Source organism: Rhagoletis zephyria, unplaced genomic scaffold (genome assembly GCF_001687245.7).
Source record: "Rhagoletis zephyria isolate East Lansing unplaced genomic scaffold, Rhagoletis_zephyria_1.1 Rzeph_scaffold_00022, whole genome shotgun sequence".
Classification (NCBI taxonomy): Eukaryota; Metazoa; Arthropoda; class Insecta; order Diptera; family Tephritidae; genus Rhagoletis; species Rhagoletis zephyria.
In genome coordinates, this window is record NW_016157106.1 from 381,003 (window position 1) to 395,055 (window position 14,053).

General features: G+C 34.6%; 2 protein-coding genes across 2 annotated transcripts; one reads left to right on the top strand and one right to left on the bottom strand.

Annotated features, from left to right (window-relative positions):
- Positions 1–3,421: 3,421 nt before the first annotated feature.
- Positions 3,422–7,371, bottom strand: LOC108362347 (uncharacterized). The gene is made up of 4 exons (XM_017615279.1): positions 6,738–7,371; positions 6,605–6,672; positions 4,331–4,824; positions 3,422–4,267 (listed from the first exon to the last, which is right to left on the bottom strand). Exons 1-4 carry the CDS (start codon positions 7,018–7,020, stop codon positions 4,060–4,062), a joined length of 1,053 nt encoding a protein of 350 aa, XP_017470768.1. The 5' UTR covers positions 7,021–7,371; the 3' UTR covers positions 3,422–4,059.
- A 1,207-nt stretch (positions 7,372–8,578) lies between these two features.
- Positions 8,579–10,114, top strand: Ctu1 (Cytosolic thiouridylase subunit 1). The gene is made up of 2 exons (XM_017615284.1): positions 8,579–8,720; positions 8,778–10,114. The coding sequence occupies exons 1-2, from the start codon at positions 8,673–8,675 to the stop codon at positions 9,759–9,761; spliced, it is 1,032 nt and encodes a 343-aa protein (XP_017470773.1). The 5' UTR covers positions 8,579–8,672; the 3' UTR covers positions 9,762–10,114.
- The last annotated feature ends 3,939 nt before the right edge of the window (positions 10,115–14,053 follow it).

Below are 14,053 nucleotides of genomic sequence, written 5' to 3' on the forward strand. Positions count from 1 at the left end.
CTTCATCAAGATGCTGGCGCACTTTTCGCATTTAAGCTGGTCAATCGCATAACCAGTCAAATACCGCTGCACCTGAACGTCAGCATTATTCTCGTCTGGAATTTCTAATTCTTCAATGACGATTTGCTCATTTAACGTTTCCCGTTCTTCAAAATAACGATCTTCGGGGTTTAAATTATTTACTACATTTATATCGTCTTCATCGCAATCTACCCCTTTATTAACCAATCTTTCACGCAAAATATTAATTGAAATTGATGTAGCAGCTATATATCGGATTTCGTGAGCTGAAACATTGGTACTTGTCTCTCGGCTAGCTCTTTCTCTAATAAAATAGTTTTCTAAGTCGTCTTGACAAAATTTACTTAGAAAAATTTGCTGTACACTTTGGTGCTGGTCAAAGAGCTCTTTCGAAAGCATTTGCATGGACTTTATTGTTATACCTAAGCGTTCACTGCATTTCATTCGGGTGCCATTGAGCGTCATTGACCGCAAAAATTCCAAATGTGTATCTAGCCTTATTATTTCTTCGTTTTCCTGTTTTCGTAGGGTTGCATTTATATGGTTAAACAAAATTCCCCAAAGCAATAAATATCCCTAACCGATTCGCGTCCAGGGATACCGTTTGTTATAAATAGATCCAATTGGATACATTTTTAGACGAATATTTGCGGGACACTTCTTTTTTCCGCTCATTCCGCACGACTATTTTCAATAGTCAAATACATCGATCAGCTGCTTAGTTGCTAGTTTCTGCTGGTTTTGCGTTTCTTTACTATTTTTTATTTCGCTCTCTGTGAGCGTAATTCACTAGATTTTCCCATTCTTCTTCTTCCTGATAATTATTTACTAACTTAGGGTTAACACCGGACAATATTGCTAAGACAATTATGTCAAAATGATGTGTTTGTTGTAAACACGGTGAGTTCATATTACAACAAACACATCATTTTGACATAATTGTCTGGACAATATTGTCCAGTGTAAACCCTAAGTAAAAAAGAAGAAAAAAACAATGCCAATATATTGTCAGGTGTAAACCCTAAGGCAGTCTGCACACGGGTCGTATACATGAACGAAAGACACAAGATCACGCGGGACGGAAAGCACGAAAAAAGTTATTTTCTAGCTGCCGAAATCTCGACGCCATCTTTGCTGTAAGAAGTAAACAACGAAGAGAACGGAGAAAACCGCGAAATTGTTGAACGCATGAAAAATCATTTTTATTATGCAAATTCTTCTAAAAATCATGCCGTTGTGTTAAATTATTCTTTATCTTATGTGTACACACGTTGTCACAAGCGAAAATGAAGAAAATTGCAGTAAAAAGCCACCACCAAATTGTAAACAACGAAGAAATGTAAATAAACGGCTAATGTCAAAATCGTTCAACTTTTTTCCTTAATGCGATTCTAACGGGCTAGTCTCCTGCCCGCGTGATCTTGTCTTTTTGGTTCATGGGTCGTATAGCTTTAGACGCGTATTAGATGTACATACGAAAGTTGTACGCCGCACACGTGCATTTAAATGGAGAGCTGTATGCTGCAAATCGCTTGGCGTACAGCAGTGTTAAATAAAAAAATATTTTGCATCACTTAACATATCTGTGTTCGTATGGAAAAGTAGCTTATGTCGAAAGGCTGGCTTTAGTATAATGCGGCATTCCCTTTATTCTTTAAACCACAAAGATTTTTTTGGTGAGACTTAATAAGAATATTGACTTGCTAGTATGGGAACTATTTCTTCCACGTTTATATGCCAAAAGTTGTTTAACGGCTTAGCGCCAGTGAGTCATTCGCAATCGTATGCTGCGAATGCCGATTTATACTAAAGCCAGCCTCTCGACATAAGCTACTTTTCCATATGAACACAGATATTTTGCCTGATACTTTGACGTTTTGAAGTTCCTTCGTGTGCAGATCTTGAGGCGTAGAGGAATCGTTGCTGCATAAAAAACTGTATACGCTATACTAACCGTGTGCAGACTGCCTAAGGGTTGAATTTTGCTGAAATTTATACATTTATCCACCAAAGTCGTTTTATAAAGTGATTAACTTTGGTTAAATAGGTTTCCATACAAGATTTGGCAGTTCATTTATCAAAAGAAAAATGTATCACTTTATCAAGTTTATCAAGAGTTTATCACTTTTGATGAAGACCCCTAATATATAATCAGCCTTACCATGAGTTTCATTTACCACGAACCGGCTCCCTTTTCACTTTTTGTTTCCATGTGGATGAGTGGACGGAAATATTTTTCAGGGTGGAGACCGCAAATTTTCACTGTTAAACCATATCTTGTCGAATTTCTTACCATCGGCTGTCTTAACATCAGCTGTCATTTCGTAGTTGGACAACTCAGTTTTCATTTCACCGCGCCATCTACCACCATGGTTACGTATAATGGTGTTCGCACGAGGCGATTTTGCGTTCAACTCGCGCAGAGTTGCACAAAAAAAGTCGAATGGCTAAATGTTCGCTGGCGACCAACTTTTTTGAAAGCGATTCGTTGGAAGGCCGTTCAACCCAAAGTAGAATGCAAAGTTGAACAATGCAAACGCCTTTATATGGCGAATATTTTTATATTTTTTTATATTTTAATATTTGTAGCCATTAAATTTTTTTCGAGCAACCCTGCGTCAATTGAACGTAAAAGTTACCTGAAAAAACGTCTCATGCGAAAGCCCTATATACCCGACTGTCGTGGAAATGGTGTACATATCGCTCATTTACTTCAATGGTGTCATAACTCAAACAAACAAAAAAAAACTGAGAAAAACGACAAACCACTTGTGTGGTGCATTTGCTCCTTCAGGCATTCGCACAGTGTTTAAAATTATCGTTTTCTGTGGCAAGATGTGATCGAAAGGTAACGGCAAGGCGAATTTGTACAAGGTGGTGGTACTGGCGAATTTGGATTTTCGCCGCGGTAGTTCCCAATGTCAAAATGATGTGTTTGTAGTAAACAAGGCGAATTCATATTACAACAAACACATCATTTTGACATTACGAAGTACTGCGGCGAAAATCTAAATTCGCCAGTAACACCACCTTGTATAAATTTGCCTTGGATATTTTAAAGTTGATAGTGATTGGAGAACTCAGAAAAATAGTTCCGTCGATAAAAGATACCTTAACCATTAACCACCTTTAAAAATTAAAAGACCCGATAGTTTATCACAATTTAAGGGGTTAGAATCAAAAGGATCTAAGTTGGTCTGACATTGTTTTAAGATAATTAAAGTTAAAGTTAATTACTTATTGTAAATTCTGGGTAAATTCATTTGAAATGATTCTTGCCTAAATGAATGCAGGTTAATTAACTAATTCAAAGAATGTTTACTCTTTGTCACCAAATAAATACTATATTTAACTATACAGATATGGGTATAATTTATATTTTCAAAAAATGTCACTTAGACCCTTATGATTCTAACCCCTTAAATTAGCCTTACGAGTTTCATTTTTTCCGAACCGGTTGTTTTCACTTTGTATTTACTAGGGGCGGATGAAAATTCGGGTGAATTTGTGTTCGGGCGAAACTCAGGATAAGGCTGAATATCTTTACACTTTGAATAAATATCTAACAATACAAAAAACGGTATTTAAAGTAATTATCAAAACTCTCTGGACCATACAAAGCTCATATTTGAAACAAGTTCCAACTTTTAAACTTTGCAAACTATTTATCTACATGAAATCTGTTAATAATAAGAGTCATCATGCCCTCGTATTTATTGCCTTTTCTTTTAAAACGTTTTCTAAATTTCTTTCTGACCACACAACGTAAATATAAAAAAGATAATTGGAAGTAATAATCTTTATCAGTTCCGAGTTCGAAAGGCCACAATTTGTTTATTATTTTCATTTGGAATTGCAATCAATATTTCTATTGAAAATAATACTAAGCTAATACAATATATACATGAGTTTGTGTCTTATCAAATAATCTGTAAATAATCGCATAAATTCTTTGTAAACATTGTATAATTACATATATACTTAATACATAAAAATTGGCTAACTACAATTTGGCTAAAATAAAAAACAAATAAAATCTCATTGGCTTATAATAATATCCATTTCTTCTTCGACTTTTCTCTTTTTGATAGTATGGCTTGAATTTTCTGTTATTGGATCTATTACCTTTAAGAAAAGACCCGTCCTTAATACACCATCTTGATATCCAGGGTAAACTTCCCTTATATGCTCGAGGAATGTCGTTATTCTTTCGCCATCAGTTTCAAACTTTGCCAAATAATGACGCCTAAAAGTTATGCAATGAAAAGTGTATACTAAAAAATTTATGTGTGTACGTTAAATTAAAAACCTGTAAAAAGTTGCTCCCATATTTTGATGACTAAGTATTGGTGCTTTCTTTTTTGAAGAAACGTTTCTTATTGACTTTCCTTTTTGAATGATCTCTTCCATGCTGTAATCACTTTCCTCTTCGTCGGAGAAGGCATTGTTCTTTGGCTTCCCTTGGTCAACCAGTTCGGCAATATACGGCCATAAGCTTTTAATATTCGTTTGGTTAACTTTATAAAATATTCCTGTTCTATCCTCCTTGCAAAATAGGCCAACTACGTTAATAGTCATTTCTTCGCTAAAGCGACCACGATTATATTTTCTTTTTGCTAAAAACGTCTCATCAAATAAGACTATTTTGCCCAAATTTCCCAAATCTAAATCTGTATGAGAGGATATGATCTCTGTTATTTCACGACAATGACTGTAGTAGTCCGTTATAGTGCCGGTACTTAAAGACGTTGCGTCACCCTTGCGTTGCCGATAAGCATTCAAATGTTTCAATGCAAATATTATCTATTTAAAAAGAAAGACAGTTTTTTAAATCAAATAATGTATTTTGTACGCCGTAGTAAAATATTTAATTAATCTTTAGCCTTTATTTATCATTCACACAATAATTACACTGTAAACCAAATTTCAAAAAGTTCGAGGTGATGGGAATCGGACCAACAGCAGGTGATTAAGCTGGTCTAATAATGGAAAAGTACCAAAGAATTTGAACAAGTTGTTTACCATTTGTTTTTTATCTCATTTTGAAATCGACGAAATAAACTCCCAATGAGAGTTTTTAGCACAGCTCAACTGGAAAATGTATATTATATATACATACATATACATATGTATGTATGTAGGTATGAAATTTGTGAGCGAAGCCAAAAAAAAAATCATTTGACTTGTTTATTTTTTAGCCTTTAATTCACAACTTCACATCGATACAAAGTGGAAATGACAACCAACTTTTGCAAATGCTTTGGTATTTATTCATATTTTGACCTCTTTTAATGTATGCTATTGGTCCCATTCCCAACACTTTTTGAGTGTTGCAGTGTGTTATTACCCAATAAACACCAAAAAAATATTTCTCCAACCTTGAAGAAATTTATAGTTCTCAAGTTGATATCCAACTCAAAAAAGGGATAGAGAACCGAATTTTTAATTATCAAGTGAAAAACTAAAGCTATATAAGGAGGAAAATTACCAACAAAAAGTAAGTAATTTACAAAGTATCCTCAAATAATCTTGAAAGAAAATAAAACGCGAAGTGAATCAAGTGGCAAAATTACTGTCGGACTGTATACAGTGAAGTGAATTATTGTAATACGATATTGATTAACTACATAATACAACAGGAGATATAAAAGTAAAAATTAATATTTAAATTCCTCTATGTATGTCGTTTCAATTCCAGTAGCTTGTTTCTGTAACAATTCTCTACCAAGGCGAATTGAGATAGTAGAGAATGACGTATATTCTCTACCAGTAGAGAAATAATCGGTGGAGAAGAGTTACAGAAACGAGCAATTTTAGAATTACATTGGAGTTCAAGTTGAGAACTAGCATTTTCTCATCTTGAAAAACTGTACTTTATTCATACAAAGAAAAATGTCCATTTTATTGAGAATGCTATGCTCCTCCACTTGAGGTACTATTGAGAAACAACGTTAAGAGATTTGAGAAATACCTTAGTTCTCAACTTACCCTCAAATTGAGCTCAAACGTAAATGTTTGTTGGGTATATAACTATTTTTTCAGTAATATTTAATCATGGAACATTACAATCGATAAGGTACTACGTGATGTTGTACAAAAATTTAATATCAGTGAACTAACCAAGATTATGGTAGGTTTTAATTTTGCGACTTACATATGAAATTTTCTACTTGTTACCGATTATATTGACCGGCTTATCTTATGTTGTATGCATTTGTTAATAGAACATGTTTTTAATTTTTAGATAACACGTTTCTTTACAAGCGTGCATACCCACACATGTATATACTTCGATTTTGCCCTTGGGTTAAGTTACTAATTTATGTACATATTTTAAACTCCTTAGATGATGGAATATAATTTTCATATATAGTACATATTTCAAAATGATGATTCATGAATCAATACGTAAGTACATTAGCATAATACTTAATAGAAAAAAAATCTATTGTACATACATACATACATACATACATATGTATGTACATATATTATAGTAATTGCTATTAGAAACGACAGCCAAACAAAAAGTTATGACTTCCAATGGTGAACACGTAGAGGCAGTGAACAAATTTTTACTCACCTTAACATCCATTACGAAGCAAAATAATATGGCTAAAGCATCTGCGATTGAAATGTGACAAAATTTACCTACAAATTATATATTTTTTAAATACATTCTGAAAGCCTTTTTATTTTTAATGTTTTGTACTTGCCGTCAAAGAAAGATCCATCACTTGGATTCAAAATTTTCCGGCAGTTCGAAGTTTTCCCCTTGGTAACTGAAGATCCGCACCTCCACATCCAACCCAGCTTTCGACGAACATCATTTTCCACTCTCATGCTTATCCCGCAACATTTTGGAGGAATCGATTTTTTTGAAGGCACTAAGGCCGACTCCTCTAAAAAGGCCATTGCTGAAGCATTGTCGCCGCAAATTTCCATCATGGAAAACACACTTATCGATTCCAATTTTGGATGCACTTTTTTATTAAACATTGTGAAATCACTATGTATAAAAGGCACTTATTGTAAAGAAATAGCTTAGTAATCGTTTACGTTTCTCATAAGCATTGAATGGGTCAAACAACAAAATAAAAATCAGCTGAACAGGTGTTGAAGAATTCGATTAAAACTAGCAACAAGATTTAATGATCATTACCAGAAGAAATAAACAAACATTTACAAGACGATAGAATAGATATCGATAACTCCATTTAGAATTCAGATAATACTCTGTTTCTGTATGGTGTAAATTTGTATTAAGCGTACTCTTCATAATGAAAGAACGCATTAGGAAAGGTTCTACGTGAGATTTGTTTTTCTCATATGCAATAAGTACTGCAAATATATTTTATAAAGATAATGGTACCTTATGAACTATTTTTAATTTATGTGTTGGCACATTTACATGCATTTCCCCACATTTTTTAGGAAAAATTTGGCACAGTTTTAAATATTGATTTTCAATTACTAGTATAGGGATGAATCGATACAAGTAAATCCAAGTATATACTCGATACTTTTCTCAATTTACCAAGTATTTGTGCATGAGTGAAAGACACAAGATCACGCGCGAATGAAAGAAAGAAAAAAGTAATTTTCTAGCTGTCGAAATCTTGACGCCCTCTTTGTTGTAAGAAGTAAACAATGAAGGGAACGAAGAAAACCGCGTAATTGTTGAACGCATGAATAATCATTTTTATTATACAAATTCTTCTATAAATCATGTCGCTGTGTTAAATTATTCTTTACCTTATGTGTGCACACGTTGTCACCAGCGAAAATTAAGAAAATTTCAGTAAAACGACACCACCAAGTTGTGAGCAACAAACAAATATAAACAAACGGCTAATGTCAAAATCGCCCAACTTTTTTCCTAAATGCGATTATAACGGGCTACTGGAATGCTGAGGTGATCTTGTATTTTTGGTTCCTGGTATTTTTGTACTTTATACTTTTTATTGCGATCCAAGTAAATATCGAAAGAAAAGTACTTTTTTTATATATTTTATATTTTAAATTTTATTAAGAATTTTTTGTAACCTTTTTGGGTATGCATTTTTGTAGCCTATTCAATTTTAGTATAATAATGTGCAAGTTTGAATTAAAAGTCAACGATAGTAGGCTACACGTAAATTTGAATAGGTTACAAAACTGCGTACCCAAAAAGTTTCTAAAAATTCTGCATTTTGGTGAACTTTGCGTAAAGTTTTATGGTCTTCTTCATAAAAAATAAAAAAGGTTTATAAACTGAAAAATTTATGAAAATGTCATTTTATTAAGCTCTTTAAACCTACTTTATGTTTTATGAATAAGGCCATTAAACTTTAACTTATTTGGTTTATGTTATGCTACAGACTGCACGCAGTTACAGTTTATTTTAAGTGATGGGAAAAATTGAAAGATAGTAATCCATATAAGCTAAGAAAATTGTGTTGCCAATGGAAGAAAAAATTTAAAAAGTGTGTTTTTTAAAAAGTATTCGATACTACGAGTACTTTGCAAAGTATCGAGTAAAATCACCAAATAAGGTATCGAGTATTAATGTACTCATTTTTATACCCTCAGTATCATTTTTATTCCCATACCTAAATATTTTGACCACAATGTTCGTCTTGTTTTTTATTCAACACAATTTTAATTGAAAAATGCCTATTAAATGCAAAGGGAATTGTGGTAAAAATGCGGTACTTAAGGTAAGTAATGAGTCAGCTAAATATAGTATCTGACTGAATTTTTATTTCCCTCTCCAGCGTCCTAAAACATCAGATGCGCTCTGTAAGGATTGCTTCTTTGCCGCATTTGAAGCAGAAATTCATTACACGATTATAACCAACAAGTTGTTTAGACGTGGAGAAAAAGTGGCCGTGGCGGCCAGTGGTGGGAAAGACTCGACAGTTTTGGCATATGTACTAAAGTTGCTAAATGAACGCCATGATTACGGGCTGCAGTTGGTGCTACTATCCATCGACGAAGGCATAACTGGCTATCGGGATGACAGTTTGGAGACAGTCAAGCAAAATCGTGATGATTATGAAATGCCTCTAAAGATACTATCATATGATGAGCTATATGGATGGACTATGGATCGTATTGTTGCGCAAATTGGACGTTCCAATAATTGTACTTTTTGTGGTGTTTTTCGTCGACAAGCATTGGATCGTGGCGCAAAACTACTTGAAGTAGATAGTATAGCTACAGGCCATAATGCAGATGATATTGCCGAGACCGTATTGATGAATATTTTGCGAGGAGACACTGCTCGTTTAAGACGTTGTACAGAAATACGCACCGGTGGCAGCGAAGATACGATACCTCGGGTCAAACCACTAAAGTATGCTTACGAAAAGGAAATTGTAATGTATGCTCATTATAAAAAGTTAGTGTACTTCTCAACTGAGTGCGTTTTTGCGCCAAATGCATATCGAGGACATGCGCGCGCATATTTAAAAGATTTGGAAAGGGTGCGCCCATCTGTTATAATGGACATTATTCATTCAGGGGAGCAACTCAAATTTAAAGACACTGTGAAAAAACCAGTTAGGGGTACATGTGAACGTTGCGGATTTGTTTCATCTCAACAACCGTGCAAAGCATGTATTTTGTTAGAAGGATTAAACCGCGGCCTACCCAAGTTAGGTATTGGTAAGAAATCCAAGGGCGATCGAATGAGGGCGAAACAAGATACTGTACTAGCTTTGAGGGAGCGTGCAAATTTGGTTAAAAATGATTTTTGAGAGCAAATAAACAAAAATTCAATCAGCCCTATTCTGTATTTCAATTACGTTCCCGCATTCCGCTGCGCTACAATCGTTATTTAATATTCTGAGTTACGATCGAATCGAAAGAAAGAAGAAGAGGAAGACGGAACACATCTCCGAAATCAGATGGTTGCCTAGGAATGTGTGAAATCCAAACAAAACAAAAGAAATAATTGCTACCATACTATAGCAGCTTACAGAGCTGGATCGTTATGATTCTTATAGGAATTAAATATCACCCAATTACAAATTACAAGGAATTGTAATTAAGAATCAATTCCTTCAGTCCACAGCAATGGAATTGATTACTTTCTCAATTCCTTGAAGTCATTTCAAATGTAATTTTTTTTTTTAATTCCTTTGAATGGAATTGAAAATGTTATTAGTTTTTTTTTTCAATTTAGGTACAAGTTATTTATTCAAGGCAAGGCAAGCAAGTAATTTAACAAAGCTATTGCAATTCAACAGTAAATTTTCTTTTTTATAAATTTTTCGATTACTTTGCGGAATGGCATCCGAAAAATATCAATTACATTTTCAATTCCTTTCAAAGGAAGTGAAAAAAATTACTTTACTAGCGCGTAATTTATTCCAATTACAATATGAAATTCCTTGTAATGGAATTAAAAAAAAAAGCAATTCCATTTGAAATTACTTCGAGGATTTGAGAAAGTAATGTTGTTGTTGTTGTAGCAGCATACAAATTCCCCAAAGACTTTTTGGGGAGTGTTGCTGGAGTGACAGTCCTTGGCCAGATATAAATCTGGGTCGTTCCGGTTACGTAGACCCGACTGTCGTGGGCAAGTAATCGATTCCTTTGCCGTGAACCGAAGGAATTGATTCCTAATTACAACTACTGAGTAATGTAATTGTAATTGTAATGTAATTGCACTCACCCAGCTCTGCCAGCTTATGAAGTTAAAATTTGTAAAAATTTTAAAATAACTAAATATATCTACCTGATTTTAATTTAAAAATAAAATTTTTGTTTGTTCCTTATTTAAGTGGAAACATAATTCTATTGCTTGAAGAGCAGAGCGAGTCCCAGATTGCTGATGCGAACATGTGTTTAACCTTTTCAGATGAGTGAAGAATTATAACAAATTCATCTTGAACTGCATTAATCACCGCTCAAAGCCAGTGAAATTATAAACGTCGTTTGAGCACTCCACAATGTTATATAAAAAGAATAAATTGTATTCAGTGCATTTCACAGTCTTTATTTATAGACAATGAAAACAAAAAAAAAAATTTAAAATAACGTTGCATCGTGCGCACACATTTAGCCTGTTTCCGTACTTCACGATTTGCAGGTTTTACAGGAACAGCTGTTTTCGCCTTCAATGTGAACGTGGCGTACGGGAACGACTTTGAACTTAATCCTGCAAAACCTGCAAATCGTAGACGTTCTGGAACGCACTAATTCTCATTTTCAATCTCAAACAACAACTTTGAACAATTCCTTTTTTTTACTCTCACTTTTATGATTTTAAAATGTCGGGTCTACGTAACCGGAACGACCCAGATTTATACCTTGGTTATAATGCACGGGGCGAATCGTAACAAATCGCAGCGAATTCGTAAGGATCTATTGATTTTAGATGCTTCCGTTTTACATTGCGTTGAAGTGCATTATAATCGTTTGAATTCATTGCACATACAATGGATAATTAAGTGACAGTTCACTCAGTTCTGTTATTTCCATTATAATCCAGGCATTACATTTGGCCAAGGACTGTCACTCCAGCAACACTTCCCAAAAACTCTTTGGGGAACTTGTATGCTTCTAAAACAACAACGGTTTTACCTTGCTATATTTTTATCATGGCTATATCTTAAATTTCGAAGACTGATCGAAACGAAACGGAACGCAGAATACCGAAGTTGTCAAATGGAGAAAATTTCGATTCGAGTCGAAATGCAGAATAGTGCTGAATATTTGTGGCAAATCGGTTTCATGTACAATCTAAATACCACGTCTTATTTTACAAAAACGATGTGAGCGTGCAAATTTGGTTAAACAAGTTTTGATTTTTTAATAAAAAAATAAACAAAAATTTTATATTTAAGAGTAAAACGGTTTTATTTACTAATTAATCTACATGGAATTTTTACAAAAACGATGTCCAAAAGCAGGTCGTTGACTTTCAATATGTACCAGTAAAAAGTGGAAAACTCCTGGAATTAAAAATATCTTATTAATTAGTTTCACGTTACGCAGTCCATAGAACACAGAATTTTAAGAAACTCAGTGCCATTTTCTAACCATTATCCATAACCAGTTCAACAGAACGCGCTTATCCCAAAAGAATATTGGAACAGTTTGTTCATAGTTGTACCTTTATATGGTTGTCTGTGAATGGTTTATAATATCATCATAGATAAAGTATATACATAAATAATAATACCGTTTTCTTTTATTTACCTTGAGATTTTGTGTTAGGCAAACGTATGTACGCCAAATTACTGCTTTCCCCCTGAGTGCATAGTCGGATGATTCTGGAGAAAATAAGAATGGATATAATTAAAATATGTAGCATATCAACATATTCTAGATATAAAATGTTTGCCTCAGTTAATTTAAATGATATCACATTGATTCATAAGAGATGTCAGAAAAGAAAATATATAGATCATCATTATTTACATATAAGAGGTATTTTCAGTCTTGCAAAGCTCTTGCACGGTACATGGTAGGCATGGGTAACACTGCGCTGCGCGGCGCAATTGCGTTAACACGGTAGCCGGAGTTGCCGCGCGACCAGTATATGGAAAGCGCTAGCGCCATAAACACCAAGAAACATATGAGGCAGACTCACAATTCGCCTTAACTCTTTGAAAATTTACACGTACTTTGTTTTTGCATTTGAATGTTGAGAAGGCAAATTTAAAGCTTTTACTCAAGAATGATAGAATATCGGGGTGGGGTTTAGTACCGCTCACAACTATTTCGGGCTATTCCGTCCAAATGGGTGGCCCGATCCAAAAAAAAATTTCACACACTTGTAGTCAAGGGTCGACGCAACATTTTAACACTCACTTTTGTAAATTTTGGTTACTAATTTATTTACAAATTGGGTTTGAAATATGCCCTTTTTTGTAAAATTCGGAAATTAGCGTACATTTATCACTCCTATTCTGCTTAAATTAGCCACTTTACCAATATATTTTTGTATTCCCCTTCACTTTACACTTTACTTGATTTGTTATAACTTGCTTTACGACTTTAATATTAACCAATTCATCACAATTCATTAAATAAAAACACCTTCAAAATCACGCGTCTGACTTTGGTTGCATATGCAAATTAAATGGCNTAGGCCGCCGACACCACAGGTGGCGCTGGCGTTATTGAGCTAGCGCCAAAAAAATTGCGTAATTACCCATGGCTAGTGCATGGTTTGCAAAGCTGTCCCATATGAAAAACAGTTTTTAGCGTGCAAGGGATTTGCAAGACTCAGAAAATACCCCTATAGTATTTACGAAAAAATTATTGCTTTTACCTCTATACTCTTGGACAAGTATCGTCCCCACGACAGTCGGGTCTACGTAACCGGAACGACCCAGATTTATATTTGGCCAAGGACTGTCACCCAGCATCACTCCCCGAAAACTCTTTGGAGAGCTTGTATGCTGCTACAACAACGACAAGTATCGGTCNTCAAGAATGATAGAATATCGGGGTGGGGTTTAGTACCGCTCACAACTATTTCGGGCTATTCCGTCCAAATGNTACTGCCTGAGGGTTATAATCCCTAAGTGCGGCCGAAGGCCGCTTACGTAGAAAGGAATTCTACGCAAAAATACATTTGTTAAAAAGAACATTTTTTTTTATAAAAACTTTTTTTTTCTATTTTTAATCAACTTTTTATTCTTTATTCAAAATCCCCCCATATCTAATTTGGCATAATTTCTTTTATTAAAAAATCCCACGGTTTCTGTTAGTTGGGTCATATTCCACTTCAAACTGCTCAGTTTGCCTAAGAAAAATCCGTTTTTCCCCCTTTTTCAAACGGTTCCCTAGGTGCCTGTGGGAGGAGTCCAAGGGAGGGGTTCCCCTTTTTAGAAAGCGGCGACTGTCTCCTTTCTATTGGGGGGTGTTTTGGGGGACCCGCCCCCTCCCCCTCCGCCCCCCACCCAAAAAACGGTGTGAGTGGTACTAAACATTTCCCGAATATCGTGACATTTAATACATTCCTAGCAATTAAATTCAGTTGGCGGTACAAGAGTTGCTCAGCGCTGAAAATTATAGAAATAATAGACATGAC